This window comes from Phoxinus phoxinus, assembly GCF_949152265.1.
Source record: "Phoxinus phoxinus genome assembly, chromosome: 7".
NCBI classification, from domain to species: domain Eukaryota; kingdom Metazoa; phylum Chordata; class Actinopteri; order Cypriniformes; family Leuciscidae; genus Phoxinus; species Phoxinus phoxinus.
In genome coordinates, this window is record NC_136882.1 from 30,045,759 (window position 1) to 30,066,468 (window position 20,710).

General features: G+C 38.4%; 2 protein-coding genes and 1 long non-coding RNA gene across 4 annotated transcripts in view; 2 read left to right on the forward strand and 1 right to left on the reverse strand.

Annotated features, from left to right (window-relative positions):
* Positions 1-1,749: 1,749 nt before the first annotated feature.
* On the forward strand, positions 1,750-8,231 carry klhdc3l (kelch domain containing 3-like). Of its 2 annotated transcripts, none has more exons than XM_079619862.1 (9): positions 1,750-2,032; positions 2,127-2,298; positions 3,448-3,642; positions 3,770-3,852; positions 4,773-4,851; positions 5,127-5,173; positions 5,251-5,371; positions 5,518-5,698; positions 6,262-8,231. In XM_079619862.1, exons 3-9 carry the CDS (start codon positions 3,480-3,482, stop codon positions 6,851-6,853), a joined length of 1,266 nt encoding a protein of 421 aa, XP_079475988.1. In that variant the 5' UTR covers positions 1,750-2,032; positions 2,127-2,298; positions 3,448-3,479; the 3' UTR covers positions 6,854-8,231. The 2 variants fall into 2 exon arrangements, with proteins under 2 accessions (XP_079475988.1, XP_079475989.1); XM_079619863.1 differs by having other exon boundaries at positions 1,823-1,983.
* LOC307002330 overlaps positions 6,688-20,710 on the reverse strand; it is an 82,940-nt gene continuing 68,917 nt past the window's right edge. The window contains exon 3 of the long non-coding RNA XR_013798466.1: positions 6,688-6,805. This is a non-coding gene — a long non-coding RNA (uncharacterized lncRNA). The remainder of the gene's footprint in view (positions 6,806-20,710) is intronic.
* inhbb (inhibin subunit beta B) lies at positions 9,494-17,406 on the forward strand. The gene is made up of 2 exons (XM_079618165.1): positions 9,494-10,365; positions 15,130-17,406. The coding sequence occupies exons 1-2, from the start codon at positions 9,969-9,971 to the stop codon at positions 15,909-15,911; spliced, it is 1,179 nt and encodes a 392-aa protein (XP_079474291.1). The 5' UTR covers positions 9,494-9,968; the 3' UTR covers positions 15,912-17,406.

Below are 20,710 nucleotides of genomic sequence, written 5' to 3' on the forward strand. Positions count from 1 at the left end.
ATAATTTATTTTATAAAGACCTATTTAGACTGTATTTCCTAAATAAGTTATTAATGTTATATGAAAAATATTAACATTGCAAGCTGACGTTGTAAATTATTTCTAGTCTACCCCACTGGTAATGATAGCAAAGATAGCGTACAGTAAGGTTATGATGCCCCCTATTGTTGAACTTAAATTAATAAATTAAATTATAATTATACCATATACAGACAAATGACAATATAAAATTCAGACAGTTATAACTTATACAAGTGAGCCAAACAGATTCTAGACTAAAGACTATAACGACTAGTCTACTGTATGGTTTTGAGTTTCTCCAGAAATTGAAGTAGGCCTACGTCGCTGGGCCTTCTTCAGGAGGTGTTGTGGTTACAAGAGATGTCCTCATGGACTGTGGAAATTTAAGCTGGAGGGACACACACACACGCCACACCTTATATTTCTCACGCTGAGGAGTGAGGGGTAGCCTAACTTGTCCCTCTATACAATTAATGGAGGCGCAGGCAAACGGAGGGAAGTTCTCTGCCGAGTTCATAGCATCTGTCTCGAGCTATTTTTTTTTTTACAGTCTATGGTCTCGAGTTATACAGAGTTAAATGCCAGCTACCAGCCAATCAGAAATTAGAATTAGTTGTTTCCGTGTAAATTAGGTGTTCCCGCTGCAAGCACGTTCGTTACTAGGCAACACGGCACGCGCACACACGGAGTGGAAGAGCAAGATCTGGTGCGGTTTGCTGTAGGATAGGAACCTCTTCATTTATTTATTTTAGCATTTTGATTTTACGATTCCTGGACGAAATCTCTTGCCTGTGATCAAAGACAGTGAGAGCTGATGTTGAGAAGTAACGTATAGCCAAATTCGTGCTACATTATTTTTGATGCATGAACAACAAGAGTCAAAAACTCTCCAACTGCTTTTAAAGGGGTCATCGGATGCAAAATTCACTTTTATATGGTGTTTGCATATAAATGTGTCTATGGTATTTGCAGTGTGTGGACACACACAACCATACAATGAAAAAAATCCATTCACTTTTTTTTAACCCTTTCGCACACAGGTGTGATTAGAACGGTCAGTGCATCAACTGCTAAATTCAAACGTGCTTTCGCGCGTTGGCTGGCTCTGAGCCTATGGACTATGACAGCGCTTGTCATATATCACAACTATTAGATGTTTTCAACCACATAATGTTTGGTTTAGGTTTCAGGCATTTAAAATCACATAAGTAGCATACTAGCAAACCAATGAATTTGAGTTTGTAAAATACACACTGATGTATATGGAAGCGGCAAGAATAATCCTTTCCATTATAATAATTCATCAGATACACATTGTGTAACGTTAAGTAGCTTTACATTTTACCCTATTCTTCTCCCAGTTCACCGGCCACTTACTATCATGTATTTCGTGAAAACTGGAGGAATTGTGTTGTAAATCCAACAGATCCGATTCTCTAAACTGTGGCACAAACTAACAAAATTTAAGCGAATTTGGTGGGGCAGAGGGGCCGCTGCTGCAAATATTTGGGTAGCTCCTCCCCTAACAGATCTCACTCCAAACTTTTGATAAAACATGAGAGCCCTGCTTTCTGGAAATCAAGGATCCAGTTGCAGAGTGTAGTGTTAAGTAAAATAATGGAGTCATTTACTGGTACGTGTTTAAAGTATAATGAGTGAAGAACCGAAGTCAGTGCACAGCATTATGACAAAAGTGTCTTCACGTGACCCTCTCCTTCATCCACAGCTGAGTGGCTCTGTCTGTAGGCATCATGGGAGCAAATGTCTGTATTTAGCCAAGACATTTTGGTTGGTGGGGATTGGGGAATTATGAGGCTATGACAATCTTCTTACTGAAATGGCATGTGACCGATGATGACATAGGCTACTCCTCGGTCCTCACAGCTCACACGTGACAGGTTTAAACATGTTTGTATCATGGGCATGTTCTGGCTGTGTTAAGCACATTTCGTGGAATTTCTGGTATGCAAGGAAATGGAACACTGGTCATAAATTAAGTAGGAAGACTCTGGTAGGTTTCACAGACCAGGCTGCCTCAGAGTTTACAAGCTCGTGTGCTCGCGAGGTTAAAGACTCTTTCTTTCTTTTCTTTTCTTTTTTTACAGTCTATGGGTTACAGTCAGACCCTCTTGAGAGAGAATTAACGCAACAGAAGGTTCTTCGCCCCTCCTTCTTCTCTTCTACTCTGTCTGGCAGCGACACTTCACAACATCGTTTATCTTTCCGATGAAGATCGATCAATGGGAGGACACAGACATTCACCGACGATTTTTAGCGGTAAGTTATTAGTAAACAACGTAATATAAACGGTTACATTACAGTCAGCCAAAAATATTTGCGCTTCTCTCGACGACCTCTCCACTCGTTGCTATCAGTTTTGAAACAGTTCTTCATCGCGGTCATGTGACACGTTGAGGACTTTCTTTAATAACAAATCACATATAATTTTCTGGTTTAATCAAGTAATTACTCAGCGACCACTGTAAAGCGATTAGGTAAAAATGTATCTTAGTTACTTTCACGTGCCCGTTTTAAATGTCAATAGTAGATGTATAACGGGCTGGGGCTGGGCGTTTACGTGTTAAGAATGATCACGCGGTGGTGAGCAACACATAGCCTAAACGTGGCCCTTTAGATCTACTGTATTTACTTTATAGTTTACTTTAAGATTAATACGACGAATCCCTTACTTAACGTCACATGTCTAGTTATAGGCTATTTTAGTTTTAGTTTTTTAGGTTTAATGTGAGGTGTTTTTTAAACGATGGAAGATATTTCATTTTCAAAAAGTTAACATTTGTTTAAAACAATTAGCATACTTTGTATATATTAAACCATAACCAAACATTACATTTCAACAATTTCCTCTGTACAAAGTTAGAAAAGAGTGTGAATGAGAAGATACATATGCCGGAAACTATTGTTGTCTGTAAACAAAAACAAAAATGAAAGAACAGGAAAAAACATCTGTTCCCTTATCAGTTGGTAAGCATATGATTGGTTCCTTTTATAATTACTGTGTATATTCATATACATACAGTATACATTATGTCAGTAGTGGCAACAAGTAACTTTTTTTGGGTGAGATAGTCACTTTAAGTCATTCAATTAATTCCGTGGCTCTATTTTTGTTGGTGAAATAGACAATTGTAACAATAGTGTGTCAAAATGTATTTTTCTCTTTTGTGTATTAAACTGTTTATATAAAAATAATATTTTATGGTCTAAAATCTCTGTTGCTTACTAGATAGGCTACCTGTTTTCTAGTCAAATATTTGCTCAACACTAACCTAATGTATTACCTATCCGCATAATAAAAATCCCTTTCATTGCAATATTCTTGTTCTGCTGTGTCTGCTATTCTAGAAAGTATTGTTAACCTGACTTCATTAGTAGCCCTTGTGTATTTCATGCTTGTCTTCACAGGGATTAACCCATGAGACTCTCAAAGCCCAAGCATGAACCAGGGGAGCGGTGCTTGTTTGTGGACCCCAGTGCCGCAGAACTGCCCTGCACCATCTGATCGTTACAAGCATGCTTCTTGTGCCCACAGAGGACATGTTTACTTACTAGGTGGTAGAGAAAAATGCTCACTGAGAGATTTCTGGAAATATAATGTGGGTATGTATGTTATTGTTATTTATCTGTGTCTGTCTGCTGCTTTGGACACTTGCACTTGTTATTGCACAGCATATGGTTCCTGCAGCATTTACTGATTATAATTCAGGGGAAATGTCTATATTTTTAGTCTGTAATGAGTGGGCCGAGCTTCCTTGTAATAGTGAAGAAGCACCTGAAGAACTGGAGGAGCACACCATGGTAGCACATCAGGTAATTTATAAATTAATTTATTAATAATAATAAACTCACAGTTGGGGATTGGGTGTTCACAAGTTATAAGGAACAATGTGGCTGTAACATCTTGTCTTGTTTTGTTTTTGTTTCATGTCAGTCATGTCCTTGTCATGTGATTCCCTGTTTGCCATGTGATCATGCCATGTGTCTTGTCATTGGTTTATTGTCTGATCATTGTTCACAGGTGTTACTTGTCTTGTCATTAATCTGTGTATTTAAGCCCTCATGTCATGTTTGCCATGTGTCTTTGGCCCCGTTTACACGTACATGGTTGTTTTGAATAATTTTACCATTCATTTGTTCCCTTTGTTTACACGCAAACAGAGAATTCGCCTCTGAAACCAATCCTTTGTAAAAACTCCGGGCAGAGTGGAGATTTTGGAAAATTTAGTTTGCATGTAAACTGAGAAAAACTGAGTTTTAGGCAGCCGACGTCACAGTATGTGACTATTTTCTGGATTCTGATTGGCTAACGTGGGCTTGAGCTTCTCGTTACACTTTAAACAAACACTTTTCTAAAAACTGACAGGTGTACACTACACAATGTTATTTTTGAAAACGGAGAGGGGTGAAATGTCCGTTTATGAAAATAGCCGTCCACGTGTAAACGTAGCCTTTGTCTTGTATTTTGTTTGTTTGAGTAGCCGCTGTCAGGGAGTCGTGTATTTCATGTTATGCCAAGTCAAGCCAAGCCAAGTCTTTGTTTTGTAGTTTGTATTTTGTTTTATGTTTGGGATCTTTGAATAAACTGCACTTGGGTTCTGCAAACTTGCCTCCAGTGGATCACTACGTTACAGTGGCATTGTAGAATGTACATTTTCATATATTTACATAGATTTAAATTTTCATATCATATTTCTTATAATCAAATAATTATTTCCACTTTTTATTCTTAGGAATTTCTCTATGTCTTCGGAGGAATGCAAGATTCATCGTATACTAACTCAAAAATTCCTTTTTGGGTGTTTGATATAGGTATTTTTTATTGCATATTCAGTGGGGGGAAATTCATAAATTCATTCAAGTGGAATTTTACTACAATTTGTACTACAATTTTATGACAAATTATAAACATAACAATCTAAGATAACAATTTTATTGATCAAAATTAATCTGAATTTCAGATTGTTTTATTATTATTTGTTTTGCTTTACTGACAGCAGCACTTGAGTAGCATAAATGGAGATTTTGTTTTACCACAGCAATATGTAAATTTGTTGTTCACCTCTTCAGTTTTATATTCTCTGCAGTTAAAGAGTGCTGGATTAACTGGAAAACATGGAGTGAAACTTTACAGGTAAACATCTTTGATTTTACAAGACTTACAGCTGAAACACTTTAAAGTCCTTTTATGATAGAAAACTGTTTTTCCAGGGAGTGACACCAGCAAACAGAAAAGGGCACAGTGCTGTCATCTATGGGTCATTTATGTATGTCTATGGTGGATACATTGATATAAGAGGATCAACAAAAGAATTCTGGAAATTTGATTTTGGTGAGTGTTATTACATATTTATGCTTTATGGTAAGCAAGCACCTCCTAAGACATTACCATTACTGTTATCCACCTCAGGGAGGATTTGTGTAATTTACATATAGCTGAATGACCTTTCCAAACTAATTATATTTACTGCATGTTAGATTCCAGGATGTGGTCACTACTAAGCAGTGCACAAGGTGGGCCTGGTCCCAGACATGGTCACTCAGCTATGACACACCAGGACTGTATGTACCTCTTCGGTGGCTTGCAGGGCCTTAGGGAACAGAAGGACCTGTGGAGCTGGAATTTTGCCAGTCAAACCTGGAGCCGCATCAATTTCCAGTGAGTTTCTTTATTAACATTCATCATTCCTTCATTCTTTAATTCTGTCTGTAATATCCATCTATATTCCCTGGCTTCATGATCACAATTGCTGACTATTTTTTCTCAGTAAAATTGTCATACAACTTCTAAACATTCTTTTATCGTGTGAGCCGTCACATGTAAAATGATCCATTCAATTCAATTGTTTTGAAAAAAGCTCAGTGTGGTAAACAATAGCATTCATCTAAACAAAACTGACATACTTGAATAGTAAGGTAAGCAGTCAGTATTAACAAAAAAGTAGAAAAAAACATTTGTATATAGCGAACATTTCCAGGATACACTCCATGGTGAAAAAACATCTAACCATTTTGACCTGTACGACTCATGCTATGACAAAATCTTTGGTGGCATTGGCCAATTAACAACATATTTAGGATATAGTTGAGATGTCCCATAAAACAGCTGTGCAATTGGATATACAGTTTTTAGAGAATGTTAGTTCTGTTTCAAAAAATGAGCCAAAGCGACTGAGGAAGAACTAATCAGAAGCATCTAAACACATATTTCTTCCTCTGCAGTTCTGGTCCCTCCAGGCTGGTTGGTCACTCTGCTGTATTGTTCAAAGACAGCATGCTCATCTTTGGTGGATGGGAAACCCAGAGTTCCCCTCAAAACAGCTTGTGGAGGTTCAACCTGAAGACCGAGACCTGGAAGAAGCTTGCATTCTTGCCTGGATCTGCCTCTCTGTGCCGGATCCATCACTGCAGCATTGGCCTAGGCCAGAGTTTCCAGCCAACAGCACCAAACAACATCTTTTTCAGGGAAATACCCTACTCTCACAACATCAATAACAAGCTGAGACCATTTAAGAACAAGTGCCAACCGTCCCGCAGCACAATGCAAGAGCCCTGTATTGAGCTCCAGACTTTCTACATGGACAATAAGTGTTTACCAGATTTGAGTACTGCACTGAAAGACACTAAGCTGAAAGGAAGCTGTCTTACCTTTGAGAATCAGGAGGCTGTTCGCAAGAAGGGGAATAGTGGTGACCTGACAGAGGAAAACGAGGACGCCATGTTTCTCCATATGCCTGACTTGCTGTTAGTCCTGGGTGGTAAACCCCTACAAGGACAGCATATGATTTCAGTGTGGCATATGACAGTGGCATAAATCTGATGTTTTCAGTGCATTCTACTTTCTCTGTGAGAAAAGAAAAGGCATTAGCAGCAATACCCATATCCTTGCAGGAGAACGTTTGCATTAAAATGGAATTCAGTCATGTACAAACTCTTTACAGCGTCTGTAATTATTACCTTGAAGGTGAAGTTTGTCATTTTGTATGGTACAATACTTTCTCCTCCAAATTGATTGTGTATAGACAATAATCGACAACTATAAGTTAGATATTTGTAGCTTGATTTCCCTGAAAAATGTAAATACTTGCACTCTGAGGTGCCATCAGAATATTGCTCTGTATGTTTCATTGACACAGACTGCAATATTTCTTGACTGTGATTCACATTTACTCTGAAAAAAAACACACCAATTGGGGCTTTTAACTTCTACAGAACGTGTAATTTCTGTAAGAGCCGCACTACATTGGTTAACCTTATTATTTTACTGTGTATCAAAGTTTTCTGTGAAATACCGGTCAAAACTGCTAATTTGAATTTTATTACATGATAGTAATCAATCCAAACATTGTCAGATTTTGTAATGTTCTCTGTGTGTTTTGTAAGATCCACGGATATTGCTGGCAGAACAGTAGCATCATGCAACCTTTGCACATTTATTTTCTTGCATGCCTTCACATTGTTTCAAGATGGCTGCACTTAAATGATTTAATAAGTAATGCATTACACGAGTAATGTGGAATCCATTCTCAACAATTACAATTTGTTACAGCAGTATGTTATCATTGTTATTTATTTTTTTAGATTTAAAAAGTAATCTAGAAAGGTTTAAAAACATATTCATACAGTAGAAAACTAAATCTGTAGCATGTATTAAATAAACTATGCTAGCTAAAAATAGTTAAAATAGTTCTATATTAAAAATATATATAAATTATGCATATACAGTACATATAGTCAAACCAAAATTTATTTAGACACCTTCAACATTTCTCACATTATCATTCGCTATATTTATTCGCTATAGTTTAGAAAATGGTACTAAAATATGACAAGAAGTTATCAAATCAGTTGATATTTCACTGGTCTCACAAATGAATTAGGTTGAATAGCTGTCAGCTGTTAAATTTAAGTACACAATTAGATAATACCAATTTAGGTCAACAAATTACCCCAAAATGCTTAATTTTGTTCAGTATGTGGTGTAAAAAGGTCACATTATCAATTAAAGAAAAAACACTTAGGCAAAACATGGTCAGGTCAAAGTGTCTGAATAATTTTTGGTCCCAAATTTGTATACATTTGTCCACTGAATGAATAATTATTGGGCATAATATGCCAGTTTACTTTATTTAGCTATCCTCACTTACATAAATGAACTATATTGTCCTGCACCCACTAGTAAAACAATGTACAAAATTATATCTGGAGTCTGAATAATTTTTGTTTTGACTGTAATACCAATTATATTATAAATTGACCTGTACACATTTCTACATGCATGTAGTAGCCTATTTATTACCATTTGAGGGCGACAAACTGCCAGTCGCACCATACAGAAATTCAACAAATATACAAATCAAACAGATATTTAGCATATTCAACAATCACTTTAACTCCTTAACTATCATCCACAATATAAATGGATAATTTACCAAGTAAATGGTATTCCATTATGAAAAATGTGACTATTCGAAGATATTATCCCATTGCAAGTGACATCAAAGAACTGAACACAAGACAATGTGTCATCTTTAAATAGTATTTAACTGCATTCTGTTGGGAATTAATTACAATTGTTATATATTAGGAGAAACCACATGTGTGGGTAAAAAGTGTTTATATATGCTGATGATAATCCATATGAAGAATGCCACTTAAGTCATCTTTACAGAAGTGGCACAAGTTATATATTCTGAAGTGGCACAAAGCCCTGTTGTGTATTTTTGCAGAGAGATGGCATCAATACACAAGAATTACAAATGCAAAAGCAATGTTATTAAATTCTTCTTTAAATTATAATAACCTTTACAAATTAATGAAGACATACCGAGGTGCGCCTTGACAATGTAACATGTATTTATTTTGTTGAAGCGATAGATGGCGCCATATCACCACAACGTTACATTGTAATCCCGCTCCTACCCGCACTACAAAAAAGCGATTATCACTGAAATAAACCAGTGTTCATTTGCCAAACAAAGCGACACTTGAGAGAAATTTATTAAAAATTGTCTCAGGCCTTGCAAAAGCGTCCCCATCATTTAAGAGTATATTTTATCAATTGAATCTAAAATGAATGACAATTATAATCATCATCAAACCATACATGTGCTGCTTTATTACATAAAAAAGCACAATGCATTACTGACGTCAAAAGCAACAACTGCTTGTAGGCTATACTTTACTTTTATTTAGGCTACTTAAATGTAGCCTATTGTTCTGCCTTTTGAAAGAAACAGATTTAAGCTAGGTTATGACAAACACTGCAGTCTTGTATATTGACATTGAAAAAGTCCATGTGTAAAAGGTTGTTATAGCCTATCATTTGCAGATCCAGTGTCATGCTGGATAGCGTAAGCTTTTTTTAGCGTATATTAATCTCTCGCGTCCAGTTGGCTGGCTGGGCGTCCCACGTGGTTTGAAGTATAAAAAAGTTAAAGCGCGAGGTGCTTTTAGTGTCGTGATTACGAGAGAAAAGACCAAAGGACAACATCCCTCCTGAGGCTGAAGAAATACGAGAGAACATACACAATTTACAACAATATTACTGAGAGAAGAGGAGCACGAGCACTTGACATTCAGTGCAATTTTGTCCTCAAACAAGAAAGAGTTTTGACTACACTGAACTTTAAAGGAATACACGACTAGTAGCCGGTTTGTTTTGATTCTTCACACAAGTCAATTTGTCAGTTACCCCGGAGATGAGGAGTTTTCGCGCTTTTTAACTGGCGTCAAATAAGACTGATATTTTTGCGACTAGCCCTCATTATTAATCAATGCGTTTACCGTGTTTACACTTTCTGTGAACGTCTCTCAAAAAATGACCGCAAGCATGATGATGAATGGAGATCTGTCAAAGGAGGTTGTTGGAAGTACAACTCTCTCTTGTTTATAGATCAATTTAATTAATGAACTGATTTGTTTGTTGTATGGACACGTTATTTAAGAAAATGAGTATTTACATCCTCTCTCTAACCTGTGTAATGGCTTGCATGCTCTCAGTTCAGTGTAGTCTGGGAGCTGAGACAGTATCTCAGGAGTCTCAGTGTGTCTCTTGTGGACTTGGGCATTCGGATGATTCGGGGCGAATGGACACGGACTTTCTGGAGGCGGTTAAAAGGCACATATTGAACCGACTGCAGATGAGAGAGAGACCAAATATCACTCATCCCATTCCCAAAGCTGCCATGGTAACGGCGCTGCGCAAACTTCACGCGGGTAAAGTTAGGGAGGACGGGAGGGTTGAAATTCCCAACTTAGATGGACATGCTGCCTACAACGAGGTGCAAGAAGAAACGTCGGAAATAATCAGTTTCGCCGAGTCAGGTGTGTACAAGAAATAGCATGTTGCATGGCTACTTTTACCTTAATTGTAGAAGTATTGATATTGTTTATTATATTAGTTATGAAATCATATTTAAGCATATTTTGAACATAATTTAAGCACAGTTAAGCATAATTAAGTACAAGGTTTTCAATTTCTTGCTGTAATTTACATTTATGGAGGGAATTTATTTTAGAGGATGTAATCATCAAACACTAAAAATGTTTTACAGATGAAATATTTCATTTACAGGTCGAATCAATTTATCAACACAGGTTTTCAATACTTTGTACCAAAAGTATTAGCAGTTAACTAGATGCACTTACTATAGGGTTAGGGTATAGGATTGGGGTTTGGTTTAGGGTTAGTTGCATGTAATTATGCCAAATTTATAGTTATTACTATAGTAAATAACGTGTAACAAGGACACATTAAAATAAAGTGTTGCCATGGTGTCAGTACATGCCACGGTGACCTCCTTGTCTGACTTTAGTAAATTGTGACATTCAGTGGGTCTGTTTCTGTTCCAAAACCACTGCAGTCATAGGGAACACATTCTCCAGTTTCATAGGCTGTTTCATGTGTAGTTGGAATCTATCTATCTATCTTTAATAGATTAGATGTAATGCTTATAGTAAAAAAGAAAAGATGTAGGCTAATCATTATAATCACAGAATGCACACACATGCATGCATGCCTCTCTCTCTCTCTCTCTCTCTCTCTCTCTCTCTCTCTATATATATATATATATATATATATATATGTATATATGTGTGTGTGTGTGTGTGTGTGTGTGTGTGTGTGTGTGTGTGTGTGTGTGTGTGTGTGTGTGACTGTGTGCATTCTGTGATTATAATTTAGCCAATACAAGATTTTCATGACAAAGTTCTTGCAGTGATGCAGTAAATTACAGTACTGAATTGCTTTAAACAAGTGTTGCAATTTTGCTACTGTGGGTCTTTGAGGGTTAATGAGACATGCATCCTTGATCTACTATTTGTATGATTATGTAACTGGAGCAATTAGAATACATGACCCTCTCTTAACATACAATTAGATGTGCTGACAGAAAATAATGAGTAGTTTGTCAAATGATGACCTTTGCTAGGTGGCTGTTGAGAAAATTAAAATCCTGGATCATCTTCGGGAACGCCAAAAGAGCATCAAAACCATGGCAATCAAAGTATTACAGATAATTTGTTAATAAGAGGGCAAGAACATGTCCACGCCTTTTGCCTTATTGACAGACAATATAGCAATAAAAAACTTTGAAATGAATATGAACTTTGAATTAAAATTAATAAAACTAATGCCTTTGTATTTACTTCAAAGGAATGTATACTACTTAAATAGTTAAATAGAGTTCCCATGGTCATAGGTAACCTGGAATGTGACGTAATTATGAAATGGTCTGAAAAGTAATGGAAATATAGTGAATGTATATTCAATTACTTTTAAAAACACTTATGCAGCAAGTAACCCTGTCTGAACACCTGAATAAGTCATGGAAATGCATTGGTCAAAAGGAATGGGAACCCTGTAACTAGCATAGTTACCCATTAGTTCCAGTGCAAAGAGAAGCAGCTCTGGATTTAATTTTTTGAACCAGTTCATCTATTATAGCTCTGCGGTTCAGCTCAATTTACAGGAAAATGTATGGAGCTTGTAGAGTGATAAAAACATGGATAACATTTTGCACATTAAGTTCTGTAAATTTGCATAAACACAATTATACAATAGAAGCAGATTTTAATATAGAGATAATCGTAATCTGTCGTCATTATTATGAAGGATAATATTTTTAATACATTTTCCAATATCTGGGTTTGATGCACATTCGAGCTTACACAACTCGGTTCTTTATCTTCTAGTCTCACACACTGCAGCACAATTAGCTTGGACATTATCCGGACTTCTTGCTCCAATAAGAATGATCTGAACACACTCATGACAGCGCAACAAAAGAAGGCAATTATTGAGCGAGTACTGTGCGTTCTTGCTAAACCCAATATGTCAACATTGGGAACAAAAACAACAAAAGAAATCCCTCAGAATAATGCATGAGACATTTGAGTCGTTGTGGGTGACAGAGGCTGGGGTGGGGGGATGGCCTTCTTATATCCTACTCTGAAAATGCATTTCAAATATCAAAGCTCTATCAGGCCTCTTTTCAGTGTCCCCTATTATTCACGACACCTTTGAACCACTGAGCAGCAATGCATCATGAAACTGGCTCTCCGAACCCCCATCTGCCTCAAGGCCAGCTGGCACTAACCCCTCAAGTGAAGGCTGCCAGCCATGGCATAGCATTAGGACAACCCTAGATCTATTCTGCTCAGAGGTACAAAAAGAGGAATTTGTGAGGTATGCAATGTGCAAATCACTGCAGCTGCAGGCAATTGTGCTGCCTCACGTGTTGCATGCTCTTCCCTGCTGTTATGCGCTATGGTGGCAAGCCAGAAGGTGGCTCCTATCTCACTCCATGTTTTAGGAGAGCAATAAGAAGAGGACTGCCAAGGTACAGGAGAGGACGGCTGCCAATTTCAGGTCTCTATTGACACTGTCCTATGGGCCATTTCAGAAGTATTTGGTGTCCCGTAGCCACAGAAGCGGAGCGGTAGATGCTCGCTTCTCATTTGTCAGCGTAACCATTCGGACTCGCTGAACTCTTCGGGACCAGTTCAACACGGGGTATTAAGACTTCATTATTAGACATTATTCAGTGTGGCACAGTGTCCATAAGGTCAAAGAGCCAAACTGATCTCTTTAGAAAATCTTTGTTTTTTTGACATTTGATCCAAGCAGGGAAATTAGAGCCTGTAGTGCTAACTGATTGGCAGACAATCAAAATCTAATCAGGCAGCATGCCATGGTCTTGATCTTATTGATCTTCAACAAGTAGTTCACATTAAGCATTTAAAGCACGAGATTAATCTTCAGTGAAACACAGAAACAAACCTAACGTCCTTTTTCTCAAAAGTACAGTCGCCCGTGCTTATTTTGACAGTATTATGCATGCTTGGTGTCTTGTAGGCTATTGGTTTTTGAGCTTAATTGATTAATAAACACATTGTTAAGAAATGACTCCAAATCTAGAGTAAAATTATTTTTATCTACCAATGAAAAATATAATTACCTGGGAAGTGGCAGCTAAAAAAAAAAATTGTATAGTGTTTTACAATAACAGAAATAACTGTTTGAAATGTGAAATGCATTGATGAAGTGAATATTTGTCATGCTGACTGATTAGATAACTTACCTTTTTGCCTGGTCTGACAATCAACTAGATCAGAGAAGATAGAAGTTAAACGCAGACAGTGAACCACAGGATGCAGAAGCAGCAAGCATACTGAAACTTAAAAAATATTTGAAATATTTTGAAATTAACAGCTGAACCATTAATTTCCTTAAAATAATGTTTTGACAGTTTTGATTTAATTAAAAGCTATTTGATGCAAAGGCAAAGATGACAATGTGATGTAGGTAAGTGTTGATATTGATGGAGAGAAAGTATGCCACAACACATACTGCATCTTGTCTCCCTTTTCGCATTGCCATGGAGAGTGCAAAGTGGACAAGGCCTTGCCCTGTTAAATTCAGTTTTAGCAGGAGCTGTTGAGGCAGGTTGACACTCAAGCACATGGCCATACAAGTATATGTGTATCCAGGGGGCTTATAAAGGCAGGTAACACAGTGAAATAGTGGAGTAATCAGTTCAGTGAATGTGTTCCCTATCATCATAGAACATACTTGTTCACACCTGACACCTCTCCAGGGCTTGATTCTCTGTCACTGATAAACTTTGACTATGTGCCTGCACTGTGGGATATAAAAGTTTTTCTTTACAAACTTGGTTAGGGTTTATCAGAAATGTTGACAGCTAGAATAACTATTATAACACTTTTACTGGAAAATTAAGCCTTACAGTATTGTCATATAATGATTAGTTTGTAGTTTTGAAAACATTTAAGACAATTTTTTAAATGTTCTGAAAAGCAGGGCGAGCCAAGTGCATGTAAAGGCACTGCTACTGTATGTGAGATCAAGCTATGAAATGAAGAAGCCACCTATTGTGGCAAGTTGTTGACATTAAACCAAACTAATCTGTTTGCTAACATGGTTGTTTTACTATTTCAAAACGTGCCAAACAGCTCTGGCTCTGATTCAAATCAGGACTACAGAGAACATGATTCATGTGCGGCTTTCAATATAGATTTCCCTAATTATATCGGGTGGTCAAATAAATCATTGCAATCAAATAATATATACACACACACACACAAATTAACTCTTGCATCTTGGACTACGCAATTCACTAGTGGCCAGTGTCATGTAAATGCCTCATAATGTTTTCATTTGAAGGGCACACGCTCAATGCTAGGCTGTGCCACAGCACTCTCCTAATACCTTTCACAGAGCATTGTGTTGTCAGTCTCTGAGGCTCCAGAAGCTCTGGGTTTTCACAGTTCTCCCTGTGAACTCAATGAACCCCCTGGGGCAAGGCCCACGTCCGACAACCCCCATCCTTTCACCCGGTCCAGCATCTTCAGCCCAAACCATGAGGCCAACTGGACTTGGGCCCAGACCTGTGGCATCTAGTAAATCTTGACAAGTTGGGTAGTTTATGTCAGTGAATGTGGCTAAGGAGAGGTAGTCGTCAGCAGAATCACAACCAGTTTGTGCTATTTCAAATCTGACAAAAGGCATAAACAAGATTGTTTTGTAAGAAAGAACCACCATTAACAAACTTCTTTGGTCTCTTACAGATGATGTGACTCCATCTAAGTCCAGCCTGTACTTCCTGATTTCCAATGAGGGGAATCAGAACCTCTACGTGTTGCAGGCACACCTGTGGCTGTACTTCAAGCTGTTGCCAGGTGCTCAGGAAAAGGGACTGCGACGGAAAGTGACAGTGAGAGTGCACTACTATGAGCCCGGTGGGCAGAACATGCACTGGCCCGTGATGGAAAAACGTGTGGAGTTGAAACGCAGTGGTTGGCACACCTTCCCTGTGTCCGAGGCTGTAAGGGAAATGCTGGCGAAAGGGGGTCGACGTCAGGACCTCGACATCCACTGTGAGGGATGCGCAGCTGCCAATGTTTTGCCCATCCTGGTGGACCCGAGCGACCCCTCACACAGACCCTTTCTGGTGGTTCGCGCCCAGCAGGCAGAAGGGAAGCACCGCATCCGAAAGCGTGGCCTGGAGTGTGACGGCAACAATGGCGGTTTGTGTTGCCGACAGCAATTTTACATTGACTTCCGGCTCATTGGCTGGAACGACTGGATCATCGCGCCAGCAGGGTACTATGGGAACTACTGTGAAGGCAGCTGCCCAGCTTACATGGCAGGTGTTCCGGGCTCTGCCTCGTCGTTTCACACGGCAGTGGTTAACCAGTACCGCATGAGAGGCATGAGTCCTGGATCAGTCAACTCCTGCTGCATACCTACCAAACTCAGCACCATGTCCATGCTCTACTTCGATGATGAGTACAACATCGTCAAGCGCGACGTGCCTAACATGATCGTGGAGGAGTGTGGCTGTGCCTGAACATAATCCATGTTAGGACATGTTACGAAAGCAGTGACAGTCATATTTATGGTCTTTCTGAACCACATGCATATAGATTGTGTTAATATTTGTGCACTCACAAAGTACAATCACGCACATGTGTGTGTGTGCATCAAGCAGTAGATCATCAGATGTATGACAGGGGGGTCCTTCTAATGAACAAAAAGGCTTTGGGATGATAAGGGAAATGGAACAACAACCTGTTTTTTTTTCTAGTTTGCCATTTCTAGACTTAAAAAAAATGGCTCAATACTTTCCTCTCCAACTGCAAAAAGGAGACAAACTGGTGTCACACTTTGATACAAGTACTTAGAAACTGTTTTACAAGCACTGGCATATCTCAATGTCCCTTCTACTTCAGAACACCAGCACTTCAACAGCTTGTTTATGACAATATGACGAATCATTCCAGCTGAGGGGGAGATTTCAAAATCAGTGCATGTCATCATCCCAGTCTTTCCAGAGGCATTCCCTTAGCAATGACTCTAGTTATCTGCGGCATTGTTAAACCATTGTGAGGCTTCTACTCAAACTGCATAACACCTCTGGACAAGGTCATCTTGAAACTACTTCTGCTATTCTACTAATGTGTGCACGTCTCGACTGCATAACTAGAGCATGAGGTCTAACCGGTACAGCACAAACTTCACCGCTTCCTTCATCTGCACAGTTCTGAGACTGACAAACGCTTGCAGCGGTGTGCATTCCGCGGAGCCACTTCCATTCTGTCCAGCTGGTTTACAGGGAGTACAGCACTTGCGAAAACTCTCGAAATGCACAATTTAAAGCACTTGCATAATGCAAAGCCTTCAAAGGGGTACAAAGAGGTGGACCTACCCTTGCCCATAGTCCTTTTAATATAAAGTGCCGCACGAACTATGCAATGTATAGTAATCCTGAACTATGTCAAACTGAATTCTTCTTTCTGCTTGTCTTTAAATCTTTATCAATACTTGAAATGTGATCTTTCGCTTGCTTTCCAAAGCGGATGATTGTTACGATGTTTGCACTGAAAAGTTGCGGGATTAGTAAAAAAAAAAAAAACTGCCATTGAAAATGTTATTTTTATAGTAAAACTGAATTTTGTGAAAAATGTATTGTACCTAATTAATTGTACCAAAGAGGCCAATATTTTAGCTATTATAATAAGGTGGCAAGGCCATTCCAATATTTGTAAAATAATTATTGATAATAATTATTATCCTTCTCAAGAGGCCTAATAATCAGGGTACAACATTATGGATTCCATTTGTAGCTCTGTCTAATTTTTTATACTATGTACAGCAAACCGATGAAACAATCTCTTCCTTGTCTTTAATTTTCCAGTCTTCTATTTAATAAGAGTTATTTCTTAGCTGTTGTTACAAAGTCATAGTTAAACGGATGTCATCTCTGTACAGATTATGTAAAATAAAAATATTCTTTCTTAAATATTTTGTAACTTTAAAATAAATTCTTACTTTGCATCCTTGTGAACAAATTGCTTTTAACAGCGTATCAAAACTACAATACAGATTGTTCATTGACAGTCTGACTGCTGCATGCATTTAAAAGAATATACCCCCTACCCAAGTTAGTCTGCATATATAATTCTGAGTCATGCAACCGCTGAAGTTCTGCAAGTGCGCTTGGTTAACATAATTTGAGGAACACATTGCCTTAACTTAAACCACACACTGAGATATAGATAAACAAATGGAGTATATGCTTCAGTATATGCTTATAAATCAGCATATGCTAAATCAGTATGCTTATATATACACCAGTTAATAAATGTAATGCTCCATGGTTTCAATATTTGTCATTCTTAGTACATTCTTGGCTCAGAGTCAAGAGGGCTCTCACTGAACAACGTGTAGGCACAGAGACTGATTACATCAGAGTGGATCCCCTGAAAGCACTATCAACAAGTACTGCCTTTTCTGAGCCCTACAGGTATAAATGCAAAATATGCGGCACTAAAAAAAACCTTAGGCAAACAGAGACCAGACCAGCACACCTACCAACGGTCAGGGCGTTTCAGCCAAATCCTGGTACAACACTACAAAACAACAAGCACTTTTCAAAACATACCACATAACCCAAGTCAGATAATTACCTGAAGTGTACCTGTCTAACATCTGTCAAGAAAGGCAGATAAAGTGGTGTGAAAAATTACTTGTTTGTAGAAGTCATCTCCAAATGACAGCACAAGATAGATATGAGTCAGAACTGACACCCACATGTAACAAAAATAGTTTTGGAGGTTGGTATGTATGTATTTGTTTGTGTAGGTGGGTGTTCGGCGTGAGAAAAGTAAGAGAGGCGTTCGGAGAGAAGGAGCAGCAGGTAGAGAGGTACAGGCAGAGCTGTCCCGTCATGTAGCGGAGTGTTAACGGTGCCGCTATGACTGCTGGAATGTTAATGACACCATAGCTACGCTGCAGGCAAACTCGTGAAGCCACACACACGTTAAGAAAACACCTCAAACCATCTCACATGACAAAACACATACAATACAATCTGTACACAACATCTGAGGTTAACAGGTGTTAAGAGATTTATGGGGACCAAATTGAATGTAAAACAACATATAGATGCATACTTGCCATAATTTGTCATCAAAATTACCATTATTATGGGTAAAAATGCATTCATAAGCAAACTTATGGATCTACTTGGTTCACATGCACTCGAAGTTTGAAGTGCAGTTCCTAAAACGGTGTTTCTGTGTCAATCAATTTCATGATTTTTTAAAAACAAAACAAAATTGTAAAAAACATGAAATGTATGTACATACACGTACAAAATTACAGTAAAGACTTTCACATTGTTAAAAAAATCTATTTCAAATAACTGCTGTTTTTTTTCACATTAAAGAATTATATTAAAAAAATGGTTTCCACAATTAAGCAGCACACCTGTTTGATAACATTTAACGTTGATAATAATAAGCAATATTACTTGAGCTTCAAATTAGTATATTGGAATGATTTCTGACACTGAAGACTGACTGCTGAAAATTCAGCTTTACCATCAGAAATTACATTTTTAAATATATTTCATAATATTTTCACAATAGTGCTGCTTTTACCATATTTTTTATTAAATAAATGCAGCCTTATAAATAAGAGACTTCTAAAAACATTTGAAAATCTTACCGACTGTAAACTTTTGATATAGTGAACATTAGTAACTGTGACTCAGCTGTATAAATCTATCAAGAATTTCCCTGTGCTTTTCCCCTTTTTATTTTTACAGTGCCATGACGTGTTTTCCAACAGGCAATGTTCGATTTGTTATAATGCATTTTATTTGCATTTGGTTTTATTGCATTAATGAATAACTACACATTTATCCTGCTCCAAATTTTAACATGCATGCAATTTATTGTCACAGAATTTTTGACCCTAGAATTGACCTGCACAAGGCCTGTGAACACTCAGAGGGATTACAGGCCAGAGTAAAAAAGCTTGAGAACTTGCAAGCATACTTGAGTGGCCCAATGAGCAGAAGGTTCATTAATCCAGCAATTCTCCAATGTCTGCACACTTATGCTACTTCAAACATTTAAACGAACAAACTAAACCAAAAAGTTTAAAGACTTTAAAGCTCAAATCTAAATCTAAAATGAATGATCAAAGATCATTCCCAACTGCCATGTTCGAAGGAAACACCTTTTACTTTGCAAGGAAACAACCTAAGGTTTGTCACTCTCCACCTCCCTCCTCCCCTCCACATTGACCCCTTGACTCCCTGAGCACTAGCGTACATTCAAGCCAACAAAGCTTCCATTTGTGCCATGGTTCTACCTAGTACCGACTGGGGGATCAGGGATCAACGAGGGTCACCTCTATAGGGAACCTAGGAGAGAGTCGCCACTGTGAAAGAGCTGATAGTACAGTGTATGGCATAAAAAGGGCAACTAAACACTGAAAGCCCACAGTCAACCACCCCTAACCTTCTGTCTGGCATCCAAAACTCATTTAATATCCATCATAGCCAAACACGATGTTGATGTTGGCTTTGGTCTGGCCATTGGCTGAGCTAAATGAAGCTGCTTTTGTGGCAGTGTTCTGAAGGATGGGATTATTTTAACCTTTGGAGAACGGAAGAAAGGCAGAAAGAAGACTTGTACTTGTGAGTAATTCCCCGCGCGTACGCCACAGTTAAAAGGGGAGCCAAGAGCAAACAGCTGGCCTTTTGTTCAGCCAGGCAGAGTTTCTGCTCGCATTCATGTGACGTGGTGCATGCAAGGGCTGAAACCGCTGACGGTGATAGTGACAATGACGCGTACAAGTGAAACTGCAGCACAGCTCTGCCTTCAAGTTCACAGACAAAGGCCTGCGACTCTCTGATCTCACAACACAAGGAAAATATGGGGGGAAATAAGGGCATATTTGCATCGCCGAGCACACTGTGCGTTTGTGAGAGGGGGAATTCCATTGGAGGGGATTTCAGGTGTGGTTGTACATTCATCGCAGGCCACTTTAAAGCGAGCCATCATGCCTGCGTGGCTCATCACGGCTGACTGAGGGCTCATTATTTTGCAGGTGCCTTATTGTTTTCCATTGTTCAGCCTTTGGGGATTTTTTTATGATTTGACCAAAACAGAGATGCTGACTGTGGGCGTCTCAAGATGCTGCCGTCTCCATCACGAATGGAAGAAAGAAGACCTTTGTGAGGAGAAACTGATGTCGGAAGAGACGTGTAAGAGAGAAGGGCAGTGGAAAGAGTAGCGGAATGTCGCTCTTGGGTGACACGCCTATTGGTTAAAAGGAAGCTAGAAACAAAGGCAC

What these genes read in the sequence shown, in the direction of transcription:
- klhdc3l (XM_079619862.1), top strand. Translation starts at nt 3,480, where the DNA reads ATGAACCAGGGGAGCGGTGCTTGTTTGTGGACCCCAGTGCCGCAGAAC. An exon ending in ACACCATGGTAGCACATCAG is followed by an intron (nt 3,853 to 4,772) that starts GTAATTTATAAA and finishes TTTTATTCTTAG; the next exon opens with GAATTTCTCTATGTCTTCGG. An exon ending in ATTCTGGAAATTTGATTTTG is followed by an intron (nt 5,372 to 5,517) that starts GTGAGTGTTATT and finishes ACTGCATGTTAG; the next exon opens with ATTCCAGGATGTGGTCACTA.
- inhbb (XM_079618165.1), top strand. Translation starts at nt 9,969, where the DNA reads ATGGACACGTTATTTAAGAAAATGAGTATTTACATCCTCTCTCTAACC. An exon ending in AATCAGTTTCGCCGAGTCAG is followed by an intron (nt 10,366 to 15,129) that starts GTGTGTACAAGA and finishes GGTCTCTTACAG; the next exon opens with ATGATGTGACTCCATCTAAG.